Raw genomic sequence first — 27,030 nt, 5'->3', positions numbered from 1 at the left:
TGGAGAAGACTCCTGACAGGCCTTTGGACAACAAGGAGATCAAATCAGTCAATAATTAAAGAAACCAATTCAGACTTCCTACTGGAAGAACCAATATAGAAGCTGACGCTTAAATACTTTGGTTACACAATGAGAAAAACGGGATTCACTGGAAAACACCCTGATATTGGGAAAGATTAAAGGCAAAAGAAGGAGATGGCAAAGGATGAAATAGAAAAATAGTTCATGGCAACAACAAATAAGAACCTAGATAGAGTTTGGGCTATGTGGGAGGATAGAATGGTTTGGTGTGCTATGGTTTTGAGGTACTTCCCTTGAGTTATGACATGATATCTCAACAGAGCTATGAAGTCACCAAAGAGGGCATCTCTTCCATCTATACACTTATGACTTATAAAAATATTCTCATCTTGATGAGTCTTGTCCATATTTTCCTACACATCCCCCAAAGAAGATCTACTCAATATGCTAGAAATTTTTTATTTTTCAAGAACACACATTACTTGAACATTATCTCTCACATGTAGCTTGTCACCAGTCCAATTCCCCTACTCCTCATCCCATTATAGATTTTCCAATGATATCCTTTAAGTCATTTTTAAAATGTAAATTACCACTTGATATATACTTGATATATGCTGCAGTCTACTTCCTTGGAGACTGTGGTATCCAAGATTTGCAATCATAAATTCAATATTTGCATATCGATATTTGAAAATAGGTCTTTTCACTGGGGAGCAGCTTGGGATCATTGAAAGTAGCAGACAACTAAAGTCATGATATAAATGTCAAGGAAATAAAAATATCAATATTTGTTGCTATTTTGGTTATGGTTATAAGGGAAGGTTATGCTAAGATTCACTTATCTTTTTTCTAATTGCAAGGCTGGAGACAATAGGTACATTAGGCTTGTTTTCTATTAGACATGGAACAATGAATCTGAGCTATGGCTCCACATCAGAGGTAATTGTCCAGATATAACATTTAAACCAGTTTTCTACTACCTTTATTGCTGGTTTATCTTGGTTATATCAACCCATCTTTGAGAAATAGTCACAATTTGGCAAGTTGAAGGAAGTAAAAAGTAGACAAGGCTCTGAAAAACTAGTAGAAGTGGAGAAAAAGTGATCTAGGCTTTCACCCTCTTATTTCTGTGGTGTGACTGTTTGTGGCCTTTCTGATATACTTCTAAGAAAAGCAGTCAAAGAGCTTGTGAGGCATACTAGTATTTTTCTTCTTTTCATTATCTTGTGTTCTACAGGTAAATCCTCTGTGGAAACAGAAGAGAAAGAGTTAAGTTTAGGTAGGGAGCTGAGTACAGATAACAGGCCTTGAAAAGCTGGTTAAGGAGCCATTAATGTGCTATTCTAAAAAACAGCTCAATCCCCCATGAGCAGCAAATATTATCCAAAGCAGGCTTTTTCATACCTTTACACAAGAGATATTTAAATCTACTGTTATATTATTATAGTAATTAAGCAGCAGTGTGATAAATACCCAAAATCTCAGTTGCTAGTGGAGCATGACTTAGAGCAGATGTGAGGAGCCTTTTTTCTGCAAAGGGACATTTGGATATTTATAATCAATTATGCAAAATTGCATAATTATCAACTTATAAAATTCAAATAGTGGGAGGTTGTGGTACCTAGCTTTCAGATCATCATTTCCTGCAATAGCCTTAGCAAATGATTTCATTACCTTTGGAGTCCAAGTTCCCAAACCCTGACTTAAAGGATAAGAGTGCTTTGTTTAGAAATTTTAGCACTTATCTGCCCACAGCTAACACAGAAAAAGTAAAGACTTGCTATGACGGTAAAAAAGCACCTCAAATTAGATCTGTTTTTTGGCCAATAAATTTTTTCAATACCAGACTCTTAGTGATGAAATGGAATCTTCTATAGTTCTCCAAAGTGATTTCTATCTAACATTTCAATATTTGAAATTAATTTAAATTTTTGTTTAAAACTGTATTTACATTTTTCAAACCATTTTTTTTAAAGACTTGATTTGTTATAGATCATTAAAAAGCTTTTCTGGATACAATCTCAATCAACATAATATTAAAAATAGACAAGTATTTTATAACAGATCAAATTCTATCTATAACAGATCAAAATTAATGCAATTAAATAGTTAACAAGAAGAGAGAAATAAAAAATTAAAATGGGAAAGTATCCTATGGTGGCTGGACAAAGAAAAAAGTTAGGAATAGGGAAGGGTAAAGGTATTTTTTTTTGGTAACAAAGTATCCTCTTTCTGTGTGTCTGTTTCTCTCCCCTTCCTTTTGAGTATTATGAACAGAGAAAGAAGGAAAGCTTTGAGAATAGTTTAAAAGGCAAACTCAAGCCTTCCACATGAAAAATTTGAAAAAACTTGACAAGGAAATAGGCAGGCTAAACCTGCAAGGCAAAAAAGAAAAAAAAAATACAGGTGACTGTACTTACTAGGAGTAAGAAATGACAGGAGTGTAAATACATGGAAAGAAGATCCTGATCCAACTCTCAGAATATTATGGCAGCAGTTTCATTTGGTCCTTGTCATTTGGAACTATTAGCAGATCAACTTAGAACCTAGAATATACACTCCCAAATTATGATATATGGAGTTTAGCAGGGGAGAATTCGTTATTTTGGATGATATGATGATTGCATAATCATTGTAATGAAAGTGAGGAGTCAATTCACAGCCAGGATTACGATGCAATTGAGATGAATATGAAAGTTTGAGTTAGCAGATAATGGACTACCAGCATTTGAATGTTCAAAAACTCCATAGAAAGGCTTTTGTGAAAATTGTTCCTTTAGGTAAAACATCACCTAGAAACCAAAGAAAAGATAGCTGGAAATTGATGACGATGTGGAATGGAGAAAGATATAGCAACTCAATTCAACATTTGTTACATACCTATTAGATGATCAATGAATTGCTAAACTGAATTGAACCAAATGGATCCTTCCCCTTTGGACTCCAGCTATAGGAACAATTTTCAAGTCTAATTTACTATGGGGTTGCTTAAGGTTCTGATACTCTTAAACCCAATAGGTGGCTATTAACTCTGCCATAGTTATTTCAGTGAACTGTCTTCTTACCTCCACTCTTCTGAAACTAATACACCACTTACAGTTTCAATTTTAGATAACAGGAAACAAAAATTAAATGAGAAAGAGACTTTGCTTTCATGTGGGAGAACTAAAATATGTACAAATGACAATAATTAATATAATACAGAACTAGAACCAACATAAGAGAAATGAAAAATGCTTACTAAAATCTGAGGAATAAAATCTAATTTCCAAATTGATGGATTGGGCAATTCAGATAATGAATAATCCAAATCATAATTTAGGATCAGCATTGGTGGCAGGCACCTTACAATGAAAGGGAGAATGACCCCTACCTAAAATTTTTAATAACCACTACCTGGTTAATGGGATTCAATTTCCCCTTGCTTAAAAAAAGAAAAAAAAATCTTATGATGAGAATTCTTGAAAATAGATATTAAATCATAAGGGGAGTATTTCAGCCCAGATGAAATTTATGTAGAAAGAAAAAAAATATCAGGCCAAGAAATATTTGGGATCTGGCTTTTAAGTCAGCTTTATCAGAGAAGGATTAAGGAAAGTTGAGGCAAACAAGACAAAGGAAAATAAAATTACAGGGATCCAGAAAGAAGTATATTAAAAGAACTTTAAAAGAGTTTCCTTTTTTCTGAGAAGTATTTTCTTTTCTACTTCTATTTAAGGAAGATTATCATGGATCTCTGAAGATTCAACTTAAGTCAGAAATTTTCTTTTAGTAATGCAGACTTCAAGGAAACTGTTTTAATATAATTTAAATTTATCACAACAAAAAGGCCATTATTTTAGATTTGTAGAATGTAGGATTTCTACTGCTTTGAGAATTCAATTCAAGAAAAATCAGACTACGAGCAAATCACTGTAACATGATTAGAGACATTTAGCTTTAAGTAAAAACAATCTCTGCCCTCAAGGAGCTTACAATTTGATAGAGATAAGATACACATAAGACATTATTCTAAGAACAATGGGAGGTAACCAACCGGTTTAGAGCAGCCCAAGTAGATATGGCAGGCAAGCTAATACTACATTTAAGTATGGCAAGAAATAACTGAGCAAGTAGATGGGACCTCAGGAGCCCATCTAGTTCAAACCCTCCATTGGCTTTTAGGAGATAAGTAAGTAGTCCACACATCTGCACTATAAAAGCTTGGTTAGTCAAGGACCAAATTCATCTGACTGGATCTCAAACATAGAGGTAGGCCACATTCATTGAATTACAAGATTTAGGCCTATATTTCTTCCTATATGCCTTCACTTTAGACATGAGGAAACTGAAGTCCAAAAAGGTTAAGAGACAAAGCAAATAAAGCTAAGAGTTAGCCCAATTTCTCAGACTTCAGATCCAGTTTGTAAACAACAAAAGAGAAAGAAGTAGACCTAACCTAACCAAAAAACAGAAATCATAATTCTTATAAAAGTAATATCCAGGGAATATGTGAAAGGATAATAATAATAATAAATGATAGATAGCATTTATATAATACCTACTGTATGCCATGCACTGTGCTAAGCACTACACAAATATTATCTCATTTATTTGATTGTCACAACAATCCTGGGATATTTCACAGATGAGAAAACAAAGATTGCAAGAGATGTGCCCAGGGTCACACAGCTATTAAGTATGTAACATTGGGTTTGAAATCATGTCTTTTGATTCCAGGTCCAGCCTCAATCCATCATACCACCTAGTTGCCTTGGAGGCAGGAGATAAAAAGCTGAATGGTATGATAAGTTTCAGTTTAAATGTTCCAAAAAATATTACGTTGATGTATCAGGAAGGCTTGTTTCTGGGCCAGTCAGGTGGTTTAGGCTTGGTATTAGAATGAAATGAGATACCTGTACATAATCTAACATTTTGCAAAGGGAATTTACTCGACACCAGCAAAGGCAGGATATTCAGCAGAGTTTACAACATTGGTTCATTTGGATACAGCTTTTCTTGTTCTCCCTATCACTAGCAAGGCATGACTTTAGATTTGCTATCCCTTGTTTGGTCTAAACTGTGCTGGCCCTTTTTTTAAAAAATTAATTTTTTTTTTAATTATAGCTTTTTATTGACAAGATATATGCATGGGTAATTTTTCAGTATTGACTCTTGCAAAACCTTCTGTTCCAACTTTTCCCTTCCTTCTCCCCACCCTCTCCCCTAGATGGCAGGTAGACCAATACATGCTAAATATGTTAAAGTATATGTTAAATACAATATATGTATACATACCCATATAGTTATTTTGCTGCACACGAAAAATTGGACTTAGAAATAATGTAAAAGTAACCTGAGAAGGAAATCAAAAATGCAAGTGGACAAAAACAGAGGGAGTGGAAATGCTATGTTGTAGTTCACAGTCATTTCCAGAGTTCTTTCTCTGGGTGTAGCTGGTTCTCTTCATTACTGAACAAATGGAATTGATTTGGTTCATCTCATTGTTGAAGAGAGCCATGTCCATCAGAATTGATCTTCATATAGTATTGTTGAAGTATATAATGATCTCCTGTTCTGCTCATTTCACTCAACATCAGTTCATGTAAGTCTCTCCAAGCCTTTCTGAAATCATCCTGCTGGTCATTTCTTACAGAACAACAATATTCCATAACATTCATATACCACAATGTATTCAGCCATTCTCCAATTGATGGGCATCCACTCAATTTCCAGTTTCTGGCCACTACAAAAAGGACTGCCACAAACATTTTTGCACATACAGGTCCCTTTCCCTTCTTTAAGATCTCTTTGGAATATAAGCCCAGTAGTAACACTGCTGGATCAAAGGGTATTGTGCTGGTCTTCTTAAAACTTTTCCTACTCATTTGCCTGAAGAATTTTTATATTACCCCAGGTATATAGGCACAAAAAATAGATATAAAAAATAAAGCACTTATTGATATTATAATTATACTAATATATTATTATGTTACTATAATATTATTATAATAATCAATAACATTAATATATTAATAAATATATTTAATTATAATTTTGTGACTCTCACATTTAGTTAATAGACCCCTTGAAGGGGTCCTCAAACTACGGCCCACTGGCCAGATTTGGCAGCTGAGAACGTTTATCCCCCTCACCCAGGGCTATGAAGTTTCTTTATTTAAAGGCCCACAAAACAAAGTTTTTGTTTTTACTATAGTCTGGCCCTCCAAGAGTCTGAGGGACAGTGAACTGCTCCCCTATTTAAAAAGTTTGAGGACCCCTGCCTTATGGGGTTATGAACCACAGTTTAAGAAACTGGGACTTAGACAATCAAGTAACTGTGTGAATAGTTCAATCTTTAATCTAGGATGGATAATTAAATTTCAAGAATGATTTCTTGGAGAAAACTAGTATATAAGGAATAGAGAGGTTCCTATGGCCATAAATCCACCCTAATCAGGTACAATGAATCACACCATAGGCGTTGTTAAAAGTAGAGAAGAAAAAAGAAAGAGGCTCCTATGGGATGATAAAAATGTTCACTCAGGGCCCAGATATGAGATAATATAAAGAAATTTATAAGTCTCTTATTAAACCAGCACAGTACAAACTTTTCATAAAGCAAAATATATTTGGAAACTAATAGGCTTAACACAAGAACTTTTAGTAGTCTGACTAATTGGGGGAGGAGGGAAAGAAAAAGATTTTGAAAACAATTGGGAGGCAGCTAGGTGGTGCTGTGGATAAAGGACCAGCCCTGAAGTCAAATCTGGCTTCAGACATTTAACACTTCCTAGCTGTATGATCCTAGGCAAGTCATTTAACCCCAATTGCCTCAGGGAGAAAAAAATTGGGAGTGATACATCTATGATCTCAATTTTTATTTCTAGGACATTTTCTGGGAGCAAATTTTCAGATCAGAGAATGAGAAAACTTTTCAACAAGGGACACTTGAATGCCCAGATTATTTTAAATGGATTAAAAGTAGAGAATGAATAGACTTCAGTTCAACTAATTTTGATCTTCCTTCTTTTATATAGTTATAATATCAGAATGTATACAGTAGAGATACTGCTGATTTTCCTTTACAGCACCACCTCATAGATATTATTTCATATTTCTTTCAATGCTTTGTAGGGAAACAAACAGTTGAGCACATTTGAAAGTAATTATTTCTAGCAGATATGTATAATAAAGGAAGGCATATAGAATGAAAGTAAGCCCCTAAACATCTCAACAAGTCCTTTTTACTTGCTCCTATGTTTATTTGCATGCTTATTTGGAAGCAAATTTGTAGATTCAACTCCCATATAGCTTCCATAGGATACTGTTGGATATAGTTTCCAAAAATAGGCTTGCAGACAAACAGACAATCAAATATTTCACAAAAAAGAAAAGGAGCTTTCTAAATCCAAATTGGATATGTAAAAAAAGCAGCTAAAAGAATAAAAAAATTTACCTCAGGTTTTCTAGAGGTTTTGCTAAATTATACTTGTTATTTATATACACAAATACTGTACAATTTATATACAAAACTCTAATCATCACATCCTAGGATTTTGGGGGTCAGAAGATATAGTGGGGTAATTAACTAAAAGAGTTACTGTCTGAACACAGTAGCTCACTTCCCTAAACTATGCACTGAGCCAGCATTAGAGCTCTCCCAAGAAGGTTTTAAAATCCTAATAGTATCCTTTACTACCTGCTATCTCCTAACAATGGTAGAAAAGAACAGCAGTTGGCTTGAAAAAGAGTTGAAGCCCAGGAAATAACAGAAAGCGACTGAGCAGTCATGAAATCAGTGACAAATATAACAAGATTGATGGAAGACATCAGTAGTTGCAAGGCAGGAGATATAAGCTGACCTAACCACAATAATCCTTATATGTATGCTCTTCATTTATGTTCCCTGGGGCAGAAGTAAAATCAAGCAGATATTATCAGGTAAAGCATGTATATGTAGCAAAGATGTAAAGAGTATAAAAGAATCAGAAGCTGCTGGTTATAAAAGTTACAGTAATTAAAATTGTTCAACTAGGTAACCTAGAGATAATGTCCTCTATTATGCTCTGTGAACATCCTCAAGACTTCTGACAGAATTTATCGTCTTCTGTTCTATAGTATTTTCAGGTATTTAAACCAAAGTAACCACCTAGAACAATTTTGATTGTATATAAGCTTACTTGATTCTGTCTACCTTTTAGGGTTCTTCTGTATCTGATTCTCTCCAACAGGAAGAAACTAATTGCTGGGATGAGAATGATGTAAACCATGGTGAACAGTGCTCACTACTTATTAAAATCTGTGATAAAGGAGAGGAAAGCCAAGTAAAAATCCAATATTCACCCTAGATTTTGAGAAAGTAAATTCAAAGATTTCATAAGAATCTTAAGTAGGATCATATAGACTAAAGTAGTATAGAAGTCGCTCCATGACTAGGCTGAAAATCTAAATATTCAAAGGGATTCATTCCAAAAAGAAATAAAAATGAGAATACACACACACACACACACACACACACACACACACACTTACAAAGAATCTACTGATCAATTTAGGCTTTGTTGTTATTTTAAATGAGATGCAGAGAAGATTCAAGGGAATAAAAATGACTGAAAATTACAAAGAAACTAATGTTAGAAAGAAGCTTTTTAATAATCAGAGTTATCCAGGTTATTTACACCTTCTGAATCCAATTCTCCCTGTGCAACAAGAAAACTGTTCGGTTCTGCCCACATATATTGTATCTAGGATATACTGTAACCTATTCAACATGTAAAGGACTGCTTGCCATCTGGGGGAGGGGTGGAGGGAGGGGAAAAATCGGAACAGAAGTGAGTGCAAGGGATAATGCTGTAAAAAATTACCCTGGCATGGGTTCTATCAATAAAAAGTTATTTTAAAAAAACAAAAACAATCAGAGTTATATAAAAGTAGAATGGGCCATCTTGGAACTTAATGGGCTGATCCTTAGCAGAGACTAGATGACTACTTTTCAGTTACGCTATATGAGGGATCTTTTTCTTAAATGCTGGATAAGATGGCTTCTTGGATTTCTTTCCACTTTGAAATTCTATGGTTGTGTGAATCTGTAGTTTTGACTAGAAGGAAATGACTCATCCTAATTTACATCTGTTTTTATACTCTGCCAGCTAAGAGATCCAAACAAAATATTTTTATTCCAACAAGTGGTATAATATTAACAAGCAATTATAATTAATATCTCAACAGTTGGGGGAAAAAAAAAAACACAGACTTTAATACCCAAAAAAGGCTATGGAGAATACATAACTATGAACCCATTCTTATTTCAAATATTTCTAAAATCTTTGTGAAAAATAATCTGTTTGTAAACTGAGGGCACGCTTGGTGAAAGCATTAGAGAAGATGCAGAATAAAGATTTCTGGACATGACAAATATAGAAATTTGTTACAAGAGTTTTGTAGAATTTTATTTCCAGAGATTTGGGAAGAAAAGATGGTATGGTTAACAACACGCATCACCCCACCCTCACCTTCCATCTCCCAGAAAATAAGAACAGAAATCCAGGAGAAATAAAATATGGAAATAGTTCTGAAAAGTTATATGTTGAATTTATGATATACTTAAAAAGAAAAATTCTACATAACAAGATTTAGTTTCACATATTGTATTCTACAATGCACATTGAAATGAACACTTTATTAGATATTTCTTATCTTCAGAATTTTAAAATTTATTATACATTTCTTATCTTCAGAATTTTAAAAAGGGAAAAAAATAAATGTAAGAGAAAGGTACAGATATTTGCAATTGATTCCATAGTAGATCACATTTTTACAATTAGAACTGAGTAAAATATACAAAAAAAAAAAAAAAAAAGAGCACACTGGGCTACATATTGAGTATAATAAAAGTATTTGACTCAGTAAAGCAAAATGTGGTCTATGTCTCTCCTTTAACAAAATGTTTCTCATGCATGTATCAAAAAAAATCATACACAATTCCTTGAAAGATTTCATAGAGAAAATCTGGTTCAGTAATGCTCTTGTTACCATCAAATGAGGTACTAAAAACAGGACCTATATACTTCCTAAAGTGTCTGCCACTGTCATGCAAGGATGAGAAAAATTTCCTATAAACCCTGAGGTCCTTCAGATGTTTTTTTGTGAATAACACTATGCTGACTGAATCAAATTCTACAATACTTTAGACCCTCCTAAATGAAATCTAGAATCACTTCTTCTTTTTTTTTTTTTTTTAATAATTACATTATATTGACACTCGTTTCTGTTCCGATTTTTTTCCCCCTCCCTCCCTCCACCCCCTCCCCTAGATGGCAAGCAGTCCTTTATATGTTGGATATGTTGCAGTATATCCTAGATACAATATATGTTTGCAGAACCGAACAGTTCTCTTGTTGCATAGGGAGAATTGGATTCAGAAGGTATAAATAATCCGGGAAGAAAAACAAAAATGCAGATAGTTCACATTCGTTTCCCAGTGTTCTTTCTTTGGGTGTAGCTGCTTTTGTCCGTCATTTATCAATTGAAACTCAGGTCTCTTTGTCAAAGAAATCCACTTCCATCAAAATATGTCCTCATACAATATCGTTGTCGAAGTGTATAATGATCTCCTGGTTCTGCTCATTTCACTTAGCATCAGTTCATGTAAGTCTCGCCAGTCCTCTCTGTATTCATCCTGCTGGTCATTTCTTACAGAACAATAATATTCCATAACATTCATATACCACAATTTACCCAGCCATTCTCCAATTGATGGGCATCCATTCATTTTCCAGTTTCTAGCCACTACAAACAGGGCTGCTACAAACATTTTGGCACATACAGGTCCCTTTCCCTTCTTTAGTATTTCTTTGGGATATAAGCCCAATAGAAACACTGCTGGATCAAAGGGTATGCACAATTTGATAATTTTTTGGGCATAATTCCAGATTGCTCTCCAGAATGGTTGGATTCGTTCACAACTCCACCAACAATGCATTAGTGTCCCAGTTTTCCCGCATCCCCTCCAACATTCATCATTATTTTTTCCTGTCATCTTAGCCAATCTGACAGGTATGTAGTGGTATCTCAGAGTTGTCTTAATTTGCATTTCTCTGATCAATAATGATTTGGAACACTCTTTCATATGAGTGGTAATAGTTTCAATCTCATCCTCTGAAAATTGTCTGTTCATATCCTTTGACCATTTATCAATTGGAGAATGGCTTGATTTCTTATAAATTTGAGTCAGTTCTCTATATATTTTGGAAATGAGGCCTTTATCAGAACCTTTAACTGTGAAAATGTTTTCCCAGTTTGTTGCTTCCCTTCTAATCTTGTTTGCATTAGTTTTATTTGTACAAAGGCTTTTTAATTTGATGCAATCGAAATTTTCTATTCTGTGATCAGTAATGGTCTCTAGTTCATCTTTGGTCACAAATTTCTTTCTCCTCCACAAGTCTGAGAGATAAACTATTCTATGTTCCTCTAATTTATTTATAATCTCGTTCTTTATGCCTAGGTCATAGACCCATTTTGATCTTATCTTGGTATATGGTGTTAAGTGTGGGTCCATGCCTAATTTCTGCCATACTAATTTCCAATAATCCCAGCAGTTTTTATCAAATAATGAATTCTTTTCCCAGAAGTTAGGGGCTTTGGGTTTGTCAAACACTAGATTGCTATAATTGACTATTCTGTCTTGTGAGCCTAGCCTTTTCCACTGATCCACTAATCTATTTCTTAGCCAATACCAAATGGTTTTGGTGACTGCTGCTTTATAATATAATTTTAGATCAGGTACAGCTAGGCCACCTTCATTTGATTTTTTTTTCATTAGTTCCCTTGAGATTCTCGACTTTTTATTGTTCCATATGAATTTTGTTGTTATTTTTTCTAGATCAATAAAATATTTTCTTGGAAGTCTGATTGGTATAGCACTAAATAAATAGATTAGTTTAGGGAGTATTGTCATCTTTATTATGTTCGCTCGGCCGATCCAAGAGCACTTAATATTTTTCCAATTATTTAAGTCTGACTTTATTTGTGTGGAGACTTTTTTATAATTTTGCTCATATAATTCCTGACTTTCCTTTGGTAGATAGATTCCCAAATATTTTATGGTATCAACAGTTATTCTGAATGGAATTTCTCTTTGTATCTCTTGCTGTTGGGTTTTGTTGGTGATGTATAAAAATGCTGAGGATTTATGGGGATTTATTTTGTAGCCAGCTACTTTGCTAAAATTATGAATTATTTCCAATAGCTTTTTGGTAGAATCTCTGGGGTTCTCTAGGTATACCATCATATCATCTGCAAAGAGTGATAGTTTGGTTTCCTCATTGCCTACTCTAATTCCTTTTATATCTTTCTCGACTCTTATTGCCGAGGCTAGTGTTTCTAATACGATATTAAATAATAATGGTGATAGTGGGCAACCTTGCTTCACTCCAGATCTTACTGGGAAAGGTTCCAGTTTTTCCCATTGCATATGATGCTTACTGATGGTTTTAAATATATGCTCCTGACTATTTTAAGGAAAAGTCCATTTATTCCTATGCTCTCAAGTGTTTTTATTAGGAATGGATGTTGGATTTTATCAAATGCTTTTTCTGCATCTATTGAGATGATCATGTGGTTTTTGTTTGTTTGGTTATTGATATAGTCAATTATGCTAATAGTTTTCCTAATATTGAACCAGCCCTGCATTCCTGGTATAAATCCTACTTGGTCATAGTGTATTATCCTGGTGACAATTTTCTGTAATCTTTTTGCTAATATTTTATTTAAGATTTTAGCATCAATATTCATTAGGGAGATTGGTCTATAATTTTCTTTCTCTGTTTTCAGCCTACCTGGTTTAGGTATCAGTACCATATCTGTGTCATAAAAGGAGTTTGGTAGGACTCCTTCAATCCCTATTTTTTCAAATAGTTTATATAACATTGGAGTTAATTGTTCTTTAAATGTTTGGTAGAATTCACATGTAAATCCATCTGGTCCTGGGGATTTTTTCTTAGGGAGTTGATTGATAGTTTGTTCTATTTCTTTTTCTGAGATGGGACTGTTTAGGATATTTACTTCTTCCTCTGTTAGTTTGGGCAAGCTGTATTTTTGGAGGTATTTTTCTATTTCATTTAAGTTGTCGAATTTATTGGCATAAAGTTGGGCAAAGTAACTCCTAATTATTGCTCTAATTTCCTCTTCGTTAGTGGTGAGTTCTCCCTTTTCATTTTTAAGACTAACAATTTGATTTTCCTCTTTCCTTTTTTTAATCAGATTTACTAAGGGTTTGTCTATTTTGTTGGTTTTTTCATAGAACCAACTCTTAGTTTTATTAATCAATTCAATAGTTTTTTTACTTTCAATTTTATTGATCTCACCTTTTACTTTTAGAATTTCAAGTTTAGTGTTTGACTGGGGGTTTTTAATTTGTTCCTTTTCTAGCATTTTTAATTGCAAACCAATTCATTGACCTTCTCTTTCTCTATTTTATACAAATAGGCCTCTAGAGATATGAAATTTCCCCTTATTACCACTTTGGCTGCATCCCATACATTTTGGTATGATGTCTCATTATTATCGTTTTCTTGGGTGAAGTTATTAATTATGTCTATGATTTGCTGTTTCACCCAATCATTCTTTAGTATGAGATTATTTAGTTTCCAATTATTTTTTGGTCTACTTCCCCCTGCTTTTTTGTTGAATGTAATTTTCATTGCATCGTGGTCTGAAAAGGATGCATTTACTATTTCTGCCTTACTACATTTGAGTTTAAGGTTTTTATGTCCTAATATATGGTCAATTTTTGTATAGGTTCCATGAACTGCTGAAAAGAAAGTGTATTCCTTTCTGTCTCCATTACATTTTCTCCAGAGATCTATCATATCTAACTTTTCAAGTATTCTATTTACCTCTTTGACTTCTTTCTTATTTATTTTGTGGTTTGATTTATCTAATTCTGAGAGTGCAAGGTTAAGATCTCCCACTATTATAGTTTTACTGTCTATTTCTTCTTGCAGCTCTCTTAGTTTCTCTTTTAAGAATTTAGATGCACCCACTTGGTGCATATATGTTTAATATAGATAGTGCTTCATTATCCATGCTACCCTTTAGCAAGATATAGTGTCCTTCCTTATCTCTTTTAATTAGGTCAATTTTTGCTTTAGCTTGATCTGAGATCAGGATGGCTACCCCTGCTTTTTTGACTTCACCTGAAGCATAGTAGATTTTGCTCCAACCTTTTACCTTTAACCTGCATGTATCTCCCCGCTTCAGGTGTGTTTCCTGTAAACAACATATTGTAGGATTCTGGCTTTTAATCCATTCTGCTAACCGCTTCCTCTTTATGGGGGAGTTTACCCCGTTCACGTTTATGGTTAGAATGACCAATTCTGTATTACTTGCCATCTTGTTAACCCCGGTTTATGCTTTCCTCCCTTCTTTCCCCTTTCCCCCCTTCCAAGTATTAAGCTTGTGAGCACCCCTTGCTTCTCACAGCCCTCCCTTTTTAGTGTCCCTCCCCCGCCTTAGAGTTCCTCCCCTATCTTACCCCTTTCCCTCCCAGTTCCCGTATTCCCTTCCGCTTAGCTTATTCCTTCCCTTTCCACTTTTCCCTTCTCACTTTTCAATGAGATGGGAGAAGTTTCACCATAGATTGAATATGTCTTAAGATTTTTCACTTAAAGCCAATTCTGAAGGCAGTAAGATACCCACTATATTCATCCCCCTCCATTCTTTCTCTCAGATATAATAGGTTTCCTATGCCTCTTCATGAGATGTACTACCCCACTTTACCCTTTTTCTGGTACAATGTCCTTTCCACATCAATTTCTAGAACAAGGTATACATGTATTCTTTATACATCTATATAGTCAAAATATAGTTCCCAAGATTAATCTTTACCTTTTTAGATTTCTCTTGAGTTCTATATTTGTAGATCAAACTTTTTGTTAAGTTCTGGTTTTTTCATCAGAAATAGATGAAATTCGCTTACTTCGTTGAATGTCCATCTTCTTCCCTGGAAAAAGATGCTCATTCTCGCTGGGTAAGTTATTTTTGGTTGCATACCAAGTTCCTTAGCCTTTCGGAATATCATATTCCAGGCCCTTCGATCTTTTAATGTGGATGCTGCCAGATCCTGGGTGATCCTTATTGTGGCTCCTTGATACTTGAATTGGGTTTTTCTAGCCGCTTGCAATATTTTTTCTTTCATCTGAGGGTTCTGGCATTTGGCCACTATATTCCTTGGTGTTTTGATTTTAGGATCCCTTTCAGTGGGTGATCGATGAATCCTTTCAATGTTTATTTTTTCCTCTGTTCCTATGACTTCTGGGCAGTTCTCTTTGATAATTTCCTGGAAGACAGTGTCCAGGCTCTTTTTTTCATCATGTTTTTCTGGAGTCCAATGATTCTCAGATTGTCTCTCCTGGATCTGTTTTCCAGGTCTGTTGTCTTCCCCAGAAGATATTTCACATTTTTCTCCATTGTTTGATTTTTTTGGATTTGCTTGACTGATTCTTCTTGTCTCCTCGAGTCATTCAATTCCACTTGTTCAATTCTGATTTTCAGTGAAGTATTCTCTTCACTCACTTTTTTAAAATCTTTCTCTAATTGTCCAATTGAGTTCTTTTGTTCTGTGGAATTTTTTTCCATTTCGCCAATTTTGTTTTTTAGAGAGCTGTTTTCTGTTTCCAGTTCACTAATCCTATTTTTCAAGGATTTTACTTCTTTATCCACTCTCTCTTTAACTTTCTCCAGGCTCTTTTGCCAAGCCTCCCTCTCCTTTTCCCAAGCCACTCTGCTTTCCCCATTTTTCTTCTAGCTCCCTTGTGAGAGCCTTTTTAATCACTTCTATGAGGTTCATCTGTGGTGAGGAACAGACGATCTCCTCCTTTGGGGATTCACCTGGGGACTGCCTGTTTTTAGTCTCCTCAGGATTTAGAGTCTGCTCTCTATCTGTATAGAAGCTGTCAAGGGTTAAAGTCCTCTTCAGCTTCTTGCTCATTCTGTCTATTAATCAGAGACAAACTACCAAAGAAAAACAGAAAAAACTGGAGTCTTTCTTTGGGGGGGGGCTGGGTGTGTTATCGAGCTTCCTCTACAGACTGCAGGGGGCAGCAGTGAGGCACTAGCAGGACTGTGCTGCGCCTGCGCTCTGAGATCCCAAAGCGTGCTGAGTCACTGAGGGGGGGGGGGGGGGGGGGGGGGGGGGCCAGGTCCCGAGAGACTCCAGCTGTTTGGGGTTGTATTCTTCAGCCCCGGTGTTTTTAGCTTCTCTGCTGGGCTGTTGACTTGCTGCAGGTTCCAAACCTGTAGCGAAGCTCTCCCCGCAGAGACGGCTACGATCACTCCCCACCCCCTCTCAGCTCTGCTCCCGTGCTCTCACTGCCGCTGCTCGCTGCCTGCGCCCGATCTAAAACCGCCCCAGCCCTCCAGTAAAGACAGACCTTTCTTGGTGGATCTCAAGGATGGCTTCTCTTGGTAACTATATGTGGGTTTTTTTCAGTCAAGCATTGATTCAGAGGCTTGTAATGAAATGGATAGTAAGAGAAAGCGTGGAGCTTATGCAGCTGTGAGCCTCCTCTCCGCCATCTTAACCGGAAGTCCTAGAATCACTTCAAAGAAGCTAGCTTATCACATAGGAAAAAACCAAATGAATGAGGGCTACTGTCTAAATAATGATAGGCAGTTAAATGGGACAACCCATAGAACTGATCTATTAATATATACACTTTAGACAGCTACTAACATGAATGATGAACTGTGTCTAGAATTGAACAGGAAGAGAGAGAGATCCCGGAACATAGGTTTAGAGTGGAAAGGCCTTCTAGTTAATTTTATAGATAAAGAAAATGAAGCTCAGGAAGTGACTTGTTCAAAGTCATATAGGTAGGAAGGCTTAGAAACAGGACTGAAATTCAGACTTTCTGGCTCCAGAAACAGTGTGGGGAAATCACTGTACTTTCAAAGGATCCCAAATTTCTTCCTGAAATAAAGGCCTACCTTTTAAACAAAAATACTCTTTATGAGATTCTCTTTCTCTCTCTCCATATATATATATGTAGTATAAAAGGGCAATGGAAAGGCACGATGTGGAAGTGAGTGACATAAAGCATATGAAAAATATTAATATAATTAGAAAAAGAAGTGGTTTAATCATGTAGTAAGAGGTGAATAAATCTCCTACATTCTGTAAGAACATTTCCCAATCTTTCTTATTCTTAGCATTTTCTGCCAAGATTCCCTCCAATTTACCATATATACAGCTTCTTTGTACTTGTCGTGTCCATGTTGTCTCCCCCATTAGACTATGAGCTCCTTGAGAACAGGACTGTTTTATCAGCACTTAGCACAATGCTTAGCACGTAATGGCTGTTTGATTGATTGGTATACAGCCTGCATGTTCTGCTGGAGGCAGCTGGATGGCGCAACATACAGGACATTGGACTTATAGAAGTTAGGAGACTAAAGTTGAAATCTGGCCTCAGATACTAGCTGTGTGACAATAGGCAAGTATTTAATTTCTTCTTTTTCTTGTAAAATAAGGATAACAAAAAGTACCTACCTCACAGGGTTGTTGTGAGAATACTGTATTCTACAAATCTTAAAAGTACTACATAAATGCTAATTATAATCATGACAATTATTATTATTAAATAATTTTAAAAGGTCTAAAGGAAAGTCTACAAAAGGTTGGGTGGACCTTCTTTTAAAGATTTATGAGAAGTTATGGACAAGAGCCATAAGAAATTGTTTGTGCTCTCACCATTGGAAAAAGTACTGACGATAGGCTGGAGTCTACAGCACTAGAGAGAGCACACTGATGAGACTAGAGATTCATAACATTAACAATATCCTACTGCTTTCCCCCAAACTCTTCTATTTCTATAAATCACCATTTTATTTTTGGAGTCTTATTTCTTAAGTATTTCTGAAACCTACTTTTTATTTATATGATATTTTAAGAAAGATTCGTTCTTCTTTCAATCTATTTATCCTACTTGACTATATTTAACTTTTTTAAAATAAGGTACCTTTTCAAAATGTGATGACACTGTGACTAACAATTAGTCTAAAGGAAAGACCTGAGTTAGATAATATAGAGTATTTTCAAAAAATGGGAGCTCAACTTATATAATTATGCAAACCTAAAAGCTTTCCCAAGGAGAATATATTTATATTCCATGTAATGGGAGCATTTTTCACTGCCAAAATTAGGTTGGACCTCATTCACAACAATTCTCAACCATGTGCCAATTAATTATCCTATCATGATGATAGCTGGATTCACAATGCCTTGTGAATGTATTATTATCAGTCTCAAAAACTAAAGGATACTATTCCTACTATATATAGTAGTAACAGGCTTAAGGAGAGAAAAATTAGATGAAGTATTTATAGAAATAAATATACATTAAGAGTGCTATAATAACCTTAAATAATTCCATTACCATTCTCCATTTAGAGAACCAACCAACTATAAATGGAAAGATGCTAAATAAATGGGAATAAAATCAAGTATCCAACAGGATCATCTATTTTTTTTTAATGTTTAACTTTGAAATAAATATATTGTTCCCCTTCTGGAATAATTATAAACATTAATGTATTTACTATAGCATGAATTAAAAGGGGATTTGCCCTTAATATGCCAAAATTTATTTAAATTTATTACTAATTACAAAAAAGAAATGCTTACCTTCTTCTTCTTGTGCAGCAATAGTAACTAGAATAAAAGAAAAATAAAGAAAATTGCATTTAAATATTCAAGAAAATCATTGGTTTCATTTTTCTTCATTTTAATCATTTTTTTCTTTAAATGAGAAATTAAATTGTCAATATTTGACTACTTCTACAAAGAACTTGAAGAAGGCATTTAGAAAATTATACTGTTTTCCTAGTTATAGTCTCATACATCTGAAGTATACTAATACCCATAATTGTGACTTTTTAACATCTTCCTTTTATGCAGTCATTTGAATGAATGGTTTATACTGCTTTCATTTCTCAGGCCTTTACAGTCTGGCTTCTGACCTCATTACTAAATAGTCTGCTATTTCCAAGTTTACCAAAGATTTTTTTTTTGCATTTAAATGAACTTAAATTTTACTAGACACAGCAGCATTGATATATGTTTGAAAACTAGCACTTTGTATATTGTGATATACACTATTCAGTTCAAAAAAAAATTTGCTTTTTGGTAATTCCATATATGAATTTTGTGCAATAAATGTTCCACCACTCTTCTTCTCATCCATTCTTCTGATCTTTCCCAAACACTGTGCCCAAATTTTGTTGTTCACAGTGGGAACAAATGGATTTGATAATCTCTAAGGTATGTGATTAGTAATCTCTTTAAAAAAAAAAAAAGGTTTTAATGATGCCTTTTATTTTCTTATTATATTCATTTCTGATTACATTTTTCCCTTTTCTATCCAAGGATCCTTCCTTTGTTTTTAAATTTTTTTAAACTTTTTTTTTATTATGAACTTAAGAAATAAAACAAGTATTTCTAAGAACTTAAAAAGGACAAAACAAATATGCAATACAAATACAATACAAAAAAAAAAATCAAAAGAGAAATCAAGGAAAAATTAGGAAAAAAAAAATAAAAGCAGCCCCAAGAAAATTATGAAAAGAAATTCAACCAAAATGAGATCCAAAATCTTATGGAAGAAAATAACTCCTTAAAAACTAGAATTTGGCAAAGGAATGTTAAAAATAATACAACAAAAATTAAAAGAACAGGATCTGTGCTCTCTAAGAAGGATTTAAGAAAGTAGGGGGATACAGGTAATCAGACTAACATATTCTACTTATCTGTAATATTCCACACCCAATAATTTTCCACATCTACAAGGAAAGGAAAGCTACATCTTTTTTTCAACTGTTGTCTAGAAGCAAGCATAACTGTCATAATTTCAGAGTTTTCAATTTCATTTTAGTCTTTTGTTTGCATGCCATAATTATCTTCTGTTTCCCCACTTCTGCTTACTTCATTCAGCAATAGATCACATAAATTTTTTTCATACTTCTCTGGATTCTTCATATTAATTGATTTATGGAACAGAAATATGCTACTTCACTGATACACCACAATTTGTCCAGCCACTCTCCAATCAATCAACAATTACTTTGTTTCCAATTGTTTTCTACAATAACACAGGCTATACAATGAATCATTAGGTATATATGGGACCTTTTCTTTCTCCCTAATTTTGATACCTCTTAGTCAAACAATCTGGTCATAAATGCTCTCTACAATTTCAATAGTGTATCTATCATCCCACAGCCTTTCCAAAATTGAATATTTCCATCTATTATCATCTTTGCCAATTTCCTGCATAAGAAGAAAAACCTCAGAGTTATTCTGATTTACATTCCTCTTATTACAATCCTTTGGAGCAATATTTAATATATATGTTCGTCAACACAACAAGCTTTTCCTAGATGTACCACTATGCTAACCCCTGGAGATAAGAGGAAAAACAAAAAGATAGCCCTTGGTCTCAATGAGCTTAAGAGTCTAATAGGAGAAGCAATAAAGAACTACTGGAGACAATCATCAAAAGGAAAACACTAGTATTAAGAGAGATCAGCAGAGAAATGCAAATTAAGACAACTCTGAGATACCACTACACACCTGTCAGATTGGCTAAGATGACAGGAAAAAATAATGATGAATGTTGGAGGGGATGCGGGAAAACTGGGACACTAATGCATTGTTGGGAGCTGTGAACGAATCCAACCATTCTGGAGAGCAATCTGGAATTATGCCCAAAAAATTATCAAATTGTGCATACCCTTTGATTCAGCAGTGTTTCTATTGGGCTTATATCCCAAAGAAATACTAAAGAAGGGAAAGGGACCTGTATGTGCCAAAATGTTTGTAGCAGCCCTATTTGTAGTGGCTAGAAAGTGGAAAATGAATGGATGCCCATCAATTGGAGAATGGCTGGGTAAATTGTGGTATATGAATGTTATGGAATATTATTGTTCTGTAAGAAATGACCAGCAGGATGAATACAGAGAGGACTGGCGAGACTTACATGAACTGATGCTAAGTGAAATGAGCAGAACCAGGAGATCATTATACACTTCGACAACGATATTGTATGAGGACATATTTTGATGGAAGTGGATTTCTTTGACAAAGAGACCTGAGTTTCAATTGATAAACGATGGATAAAAGCAGCTACAACCAAAGAAAGAACACTGGGAAACGAATGTGAACTATCTGCATTTTTGTTTTTCTTCCCGGGTTATTTATACCTTCTGAATCCAATTCTCCCTATGCAACAAGAGAACTGTTTGGTTCTGCAAACATATATTGTACCTAGGATATACTGCAACATATCTAACATATAAAGGACTGCTTGCCATCTAGGGGAGGGGGTGGAGGGGAGGGAGGGAAAAAAAATCGGAACAGAAACGAGTGTCAATATAAAGTAATTATTAAATAAAAATTTAAAAAAAAAAAAAGATTGTTATGAGGATAAAAAAAAAAGAGAGAGAGATCAGGAAAGGCTTCTTGTAGAAGGTAGGATCTTTAGCTGAGACTTGAAAGGATCCAGGGAAGCCATAAAGCAGAAATGAGGAGGGAGAAAATTTTCAAGCCAGTGACAGGAAGCAGCCAGTGAAAATGAAAAAGAACAAGGAGGGCAATGTCACACTGGCATACATGGAAAGAAGTCTGGTGCAAAAAGCCTACAAAGATAGCCCAGAAGCTAGGTTTTAAATGCTTTCTTTTAAGAATTGTTTATTCAATGAATATAAACTGCTTGCATTTATGTTTTTCTTCCCGGGTTATTTATACCTTCTGAATTCAATTCTCCCTGTGCAACAAGAAAACTGTTTGGTTCTGCACACATATATTGTATCTAGGATATACTGCAACCCATTCAACATGTAAAGGACTCTTGCCATCTGGGGGAAGGGGTGGAGGGAGGGAGGGGAAAAATCAGAACAGAAGTGAATGCAAGGGATAATGCTGTAAAAAATTATCCTGGCATGCGTTCTATCAATAAAAAATTATTAAAAAATTAAAAAAAAAAGAATTGTTTATTCATGCATGTCCTTTGAACACTTTCTCATCATTTTTGACCTCTAATCTTTCCTCTTTGGGATTCTCTGACACTGCTTGCTCTCCCCTGATTTTCCTCCTAATAGTCTGGCCACTCCTTATCACTTTCCTTATGGGACAAAAATTTTGTATCACATTAATATTATCTGAATTTTTAACTAAGAAAAATAATTCCATTGCCTGAAATTCAAGCTTACAGAATTACACTCCCTTTTCTTAAAGTAAAAATTACATGTATATAATATATATTTTTCTACAAAAATAGTTAAATGCCACAGTCCTAGGAGTTTAGGAAGACACAAGTTCAAATCATGTTACTTAATCCCTAGCTGGGAAACCCAGAACAACTAACAACCTCTCTGTGCTTCAGTTTCCTCTTCTGCAAAATGATGATGATCATGTCATGAGGATAAAATTAGACAATATTTGTAAAGTATTTTGGAAGTCTAGATAAATGATAGCTATTATAATTAAGGTAAACACTAAGGTTTTACCTCTCCCATGGAAACAGATGAGCAGTGAGTCAAAGACAATTTGGAAGGCAATAGATGCTAACTTTGAAGAAAAACTCAATCATACACTGAGATTATGTCAGTGATCTCTTCTTTGCCAAAGAACAAAAAACCAGAATCTTATTGAATGGTCTAAAAGAGAGTAAAGGTTAACTTAAGGTAGCCCAGCTCTACTAGCATACATAATACATCCACCACTCCCATCTTGTGGTTAGAGTAGAAAGTGGTGTTTAAACTAGGTTTTGATGGAAATAAACGATCAGAGGGGGAGGTGAGCAAGAAGACAATTCCAAGTATAAGGAATAGCTAGAACTAAACAAGATGTCAGGAAACGGTATGCCATGTGTGAGGAATAAAGTGTAAGATTTTATACAGGGGAAAGAGGGGGAGGAGGAGGATCCCTGCAGATGGCAACTGTAGCCATGAAATTAAAATATATTTCTGCCTTGAAAGGAAAGCTATAGCAAATCAAGATAACATACTAAAAAACAGAAATATCACCTTGCTGACAAAGATCCAAAGTCAAAACTATGTCAAAAACTAGTCAAAGTATGGTTTTTCTAGTAGCAATATATAGTTGTTTGAGTTGGACCATAAGGAACATTGAGCACCAACCGAATCAATGTTTTAAATTTGTGGTACTGAAGACTTTTGGTAGTCACATGGGCAACAAAGAGTTCAAATCAGTCATTATTTAAATAAATTAATTCAGGCTATTCACTGGATGGTCAAATATAGAAGTTGGAGCTTAAATACTTTGGTCACATAATGAGAAAATGGAAAAGACTCTGACATTGGGAAAGATTAATGGCCAGGTATGTCCATGGGGACACAAAGAGAGCTGGATATAGCTACATGACTGAATAACAACAACATATATATATATATATATATATATTATATATATATATATATATATATATATATAACAAGCATTTTAAAGGGGCTAGAAATGGGCTGAGAATGGAAAAAAGCAAAGAGAATATAGTACACTCGGGAAACTGTATTTCGTGCCCAATCATCATTTTCCATACAAATATTCTTTCAGTTATGCTATTTAATTTGACATTTTAGAATACTATAGAATCAAAGAAACATCAAAAACTAGAAGACAATAGAGAGAGGCAGAGGCAAGGTTGGCTCAGATAAGCTTCATGGGAACAAAAAATAGTGCATGGTGTATCATCATGCTGAGAAAGAGAAATGGGCTGATCATTTTGTGAGAGTAAGGTTTAATAAGTGATTAGTCCAAAAGCTGTTCAAACTAGTATTGATAAAATGTAATCTGGAAAATTGACTGGATCCTCTCTGGAGGACCCAGAGAAGAAAATGGACAAGAATCACACAAGGTGGGTGAGGAAAGCAGAGAGAAATGAATAATAAACAATTTTTTACAATAAAAGACAGTACTGTATAAATCATCATATCTAAAAGTACTCTACCTCTTTACATGAGATAAATGATAATTTTTTTAAATTAATAAAAATAAAAGCAATGTTATATACAATAATGTACCAAAACAATTAGTGGTTCCTTCTGGGCTGTCATTCTGATTAGCAGCCAAAGTTTAAAAGCATAATTATCCCCCAAAGCATAACCACCCAGATTATCCAACCTTGAAGATTCCAAATGAGTATGAACCAACTACTTTATCGAAGGATATTCTGTTCAGAAATAATCCAGTCTTTCTCGTCTGTCATTTTGGTGTTCTTTTTCATTTATTAACTGGAATCCATTTCAGAGAAGAAACTTTTAGCCAGGATGGGACTTAACTTTAAAAATTTATAAAACTCAAGTATTAACAAAACAGTATCACTAAGTTTAATATAACTAAAAACTAAAAACAAAGCTCTGTGACTTTGATTTGCTCAAGTTCATATATGTTAAGGAATTTTTTTGTCAGAGAAAAGTTGCTACCATCTCTTAACGAAAAAATGCCAATCATCCAAAGTACTATTAATTTTGTTGGAAAGGAAACATTTCAAATATTAAATGTTTGAAATTCCTTAGAACATAAAGTTTCTAATTTTAATGTTCCTTTGTATTAATTCAATATAAAAGCATCTATGCTAAAAATGCCTTCAGATTTTTATTCATATTTTTTTCAAGTGTAAGAGTTCTAATCTGGGGTTTTGGAGTTTTTTAATTTTTAAGAACATTTATGAGATCTCTTTGAAATTTGCTTTCTTCAAATGAATGGATGCCCATCAATTGGAGAATGGCTGAGTAAATTGTGGTATATGAATGTTATGGAATATTATTGTTCTGTAAGAAATGACCAGCAGGATGAATACAGAGAGGCTTGGAGAGACTTACATGAACTGATGCTAAGTGAAATGAGCAGAACCAGGAGGATCATCATATACTTCAACAAGGATACTGTATGAGGATATATTCTGATGGAAGTGGATTTCTTGGACAAAGAGAAAGCATACCAAAATTTATGGGATATAGTCAAAGAACTTAGGGGAAAATACACTTGAAATTTATGAACAACTTTAGCAAAGTTGCAAGATTCAAAATAAAGCTACATAAATCATAAGCCTTTCTGTCTATTTTTATCTATTAAAATGTTTGTAATTATAATTTTGATTATATAGAATTGAAAAGATTTTGCATAAACAAAACTAATATAACCAAAATTATAAGGATTGAATATGACAGAAAAGGAAAATGGACTTTAGAGGGGATTTGGGAAGAAAACTAGGATATTAAGGCACTATTAGTGGACTTGTGAATATAATCCAAACTTTCTGGGAGTAATTTGTCTAAAGGGCTATAAAAATGTGCATATCCTTTGATGCAGCAATTCCACCACTAGGTTTGTATTCCAAAGACATCCCAAACAAAAGGGAAAAGGACCTATTTGTACAATAATATTTTTAACAGCATATATATATATATAAATATAAATAATCTTTTTATTTACAAATATATGCATAGGTAATTTTTCAGCATTGATAATTGCAAATCCTTTTGTTCCAACTTTTCCCTCCTTCCCCCTACATCTTCTCCCCCATGGCAGGTTGACCAATCCATGTTAAATATATTTAAGTATAAGTTAAATACTACACACACACACACACACACACACACGTCCATACATTAACAGCTCTTTTTGTGGTGTCTTAAGAATTGGAAATCAGTGGTGCCCGTCAATTGGGGAATGGTTAAACAAGCTGTAGTATATGAGTATAATGTGATATTGTTGTGCTATATAAGAAAAAACAAATAGGATGATTTTATAAAAACCTGGAAACACGTGAGCATCTGATACAGAACCAGAACGTTGAACATAATGATATGGGGGAGGGGGTGAAGGGAGGGAGGGGAAAAAAATCGGAACAGAAGTGAGTGCAAGGGATAATGCTGTAAAAAAATTACCCAGAAAACATCTTCACAGTTAAAGGTTCTGATAAAGGCCTCATTTCCAAAATATATAGAGAATTGACTCAAATTTATAAGAAATCAAGCCATTCTCCAATTGATAAATGGTCAAAGGATATGAACAGACAATTTTCAGATGAAGAAATTGAAACTATTACCACTATGAAAGAGTGTTCCAAATCATTATTGATCAGAGAAATGCAAATTAAGACAACTCTGAGATACCACTACATACCTGTCAGATTGGCTAAGATGACAGGAAAAAATAATGATGAATGTTGGAGGGGATGCGGGAAAACTGGGACACTAATGCATTGTTGGTGGGTTGTGAACGAATGCAACCATTCTGGAGAGCAATCTGGAATTATGCCCCAAAAGTTATCAAACTGTGCATACCCTTTGATCCAGCAGTGCTACTACTGGGCTTATATCCCAAAGAGATACTAAAGAAGGGAAAGGGACCTGTATGTGCCAAAATGTTTGTGGCAGCCCTAATTGTAGTGGCTAGAAACTGGAAATTGAATGGATGCCCATCAATTGGAGAATGGTTGGGTAAATTGTGGTATATGAATGTTATGGAATATTATTGTTCTGTAAGAAATGACCAGCAGGATGAATACAGAGAGGCTTGGAGAGACTTACATGAACTGATGCTAAGTGAAATGAGCAGAATCAGGAGATCATTATACACTTCGACAACGATATTGTATGAGGATGTATTCTGATGGAAGTGGATTTCTTTGACAAAGAGACCTAACTGAGTTTCTTTTTTTTTTTTTTTAATTTAAATTTTATTTTATTTAATAATAACTTTGTTTTGACAGAATCCATGCCAGGGTAATTTTTTACAACATTATCCCTTGCACTCGCTTATGTTTCGATTTTTCCCCTCCCGCTCTCCACCCCCTCCCCTCCCCAGATGGCAAGCAGTCCTATATATGTTAAATATGTTGCAGTATATCCTAGATACAATACACATTTGCAGAACTGAACAGTTCTCCTGTTGCACAGGGAGAATTGGATTCAGAAGATAAAAATAACTCGGGAAGAAAATCAAAA

At 34.5% G+C, this 27,030-nt stretch overlaps 1 protein-coding gene across 4 annotated transcripts in view; it reads right to left on the bottom strand.

The window, feature by feature from the left end:
• ZDHHC20 (zinc finger DHHC-type palmitoyltransferase 20) overlaps positions 1–27,030 on the bottom strand; it is a 111,258-nt gene that overhangs the window by 47,023 nt on the left and 37,205 nt on the right. For all 4 annotated transcript variants that reach the window (XM_051986579.1, XM_051986580.1, XM_051986581.1 and 1 more), the window contains exon 2: positions 18,689–18,715. In XM_051986579.1, coding sequence (XP_051842539.1) covers positions 18,689–18,715 — 27 coding nt within the window. The remainder of the gene's footprint in view (positions 1–18,688; positions 18,716–27,030) is intronic.

This window comes from Antechinus flavipes, chromosome 3, assembly GCF_016432865.1.
Source record: "Antechinus flavipes isolate AdamAnt ecotype Samford, QLD, Australia chromosome 3, AdamAnt_v2, whole genome shotgun sequence".
Lineage (NCBI taxonomy): Eukaryota > Metazoa > Chordata > Mammalia > Dasyuromorphia > Dasyuridae > Antechinus > Antechinus flavipes.
This window is presented reverse-complemented; position numbering and strand designations above follow the sequence as displayed.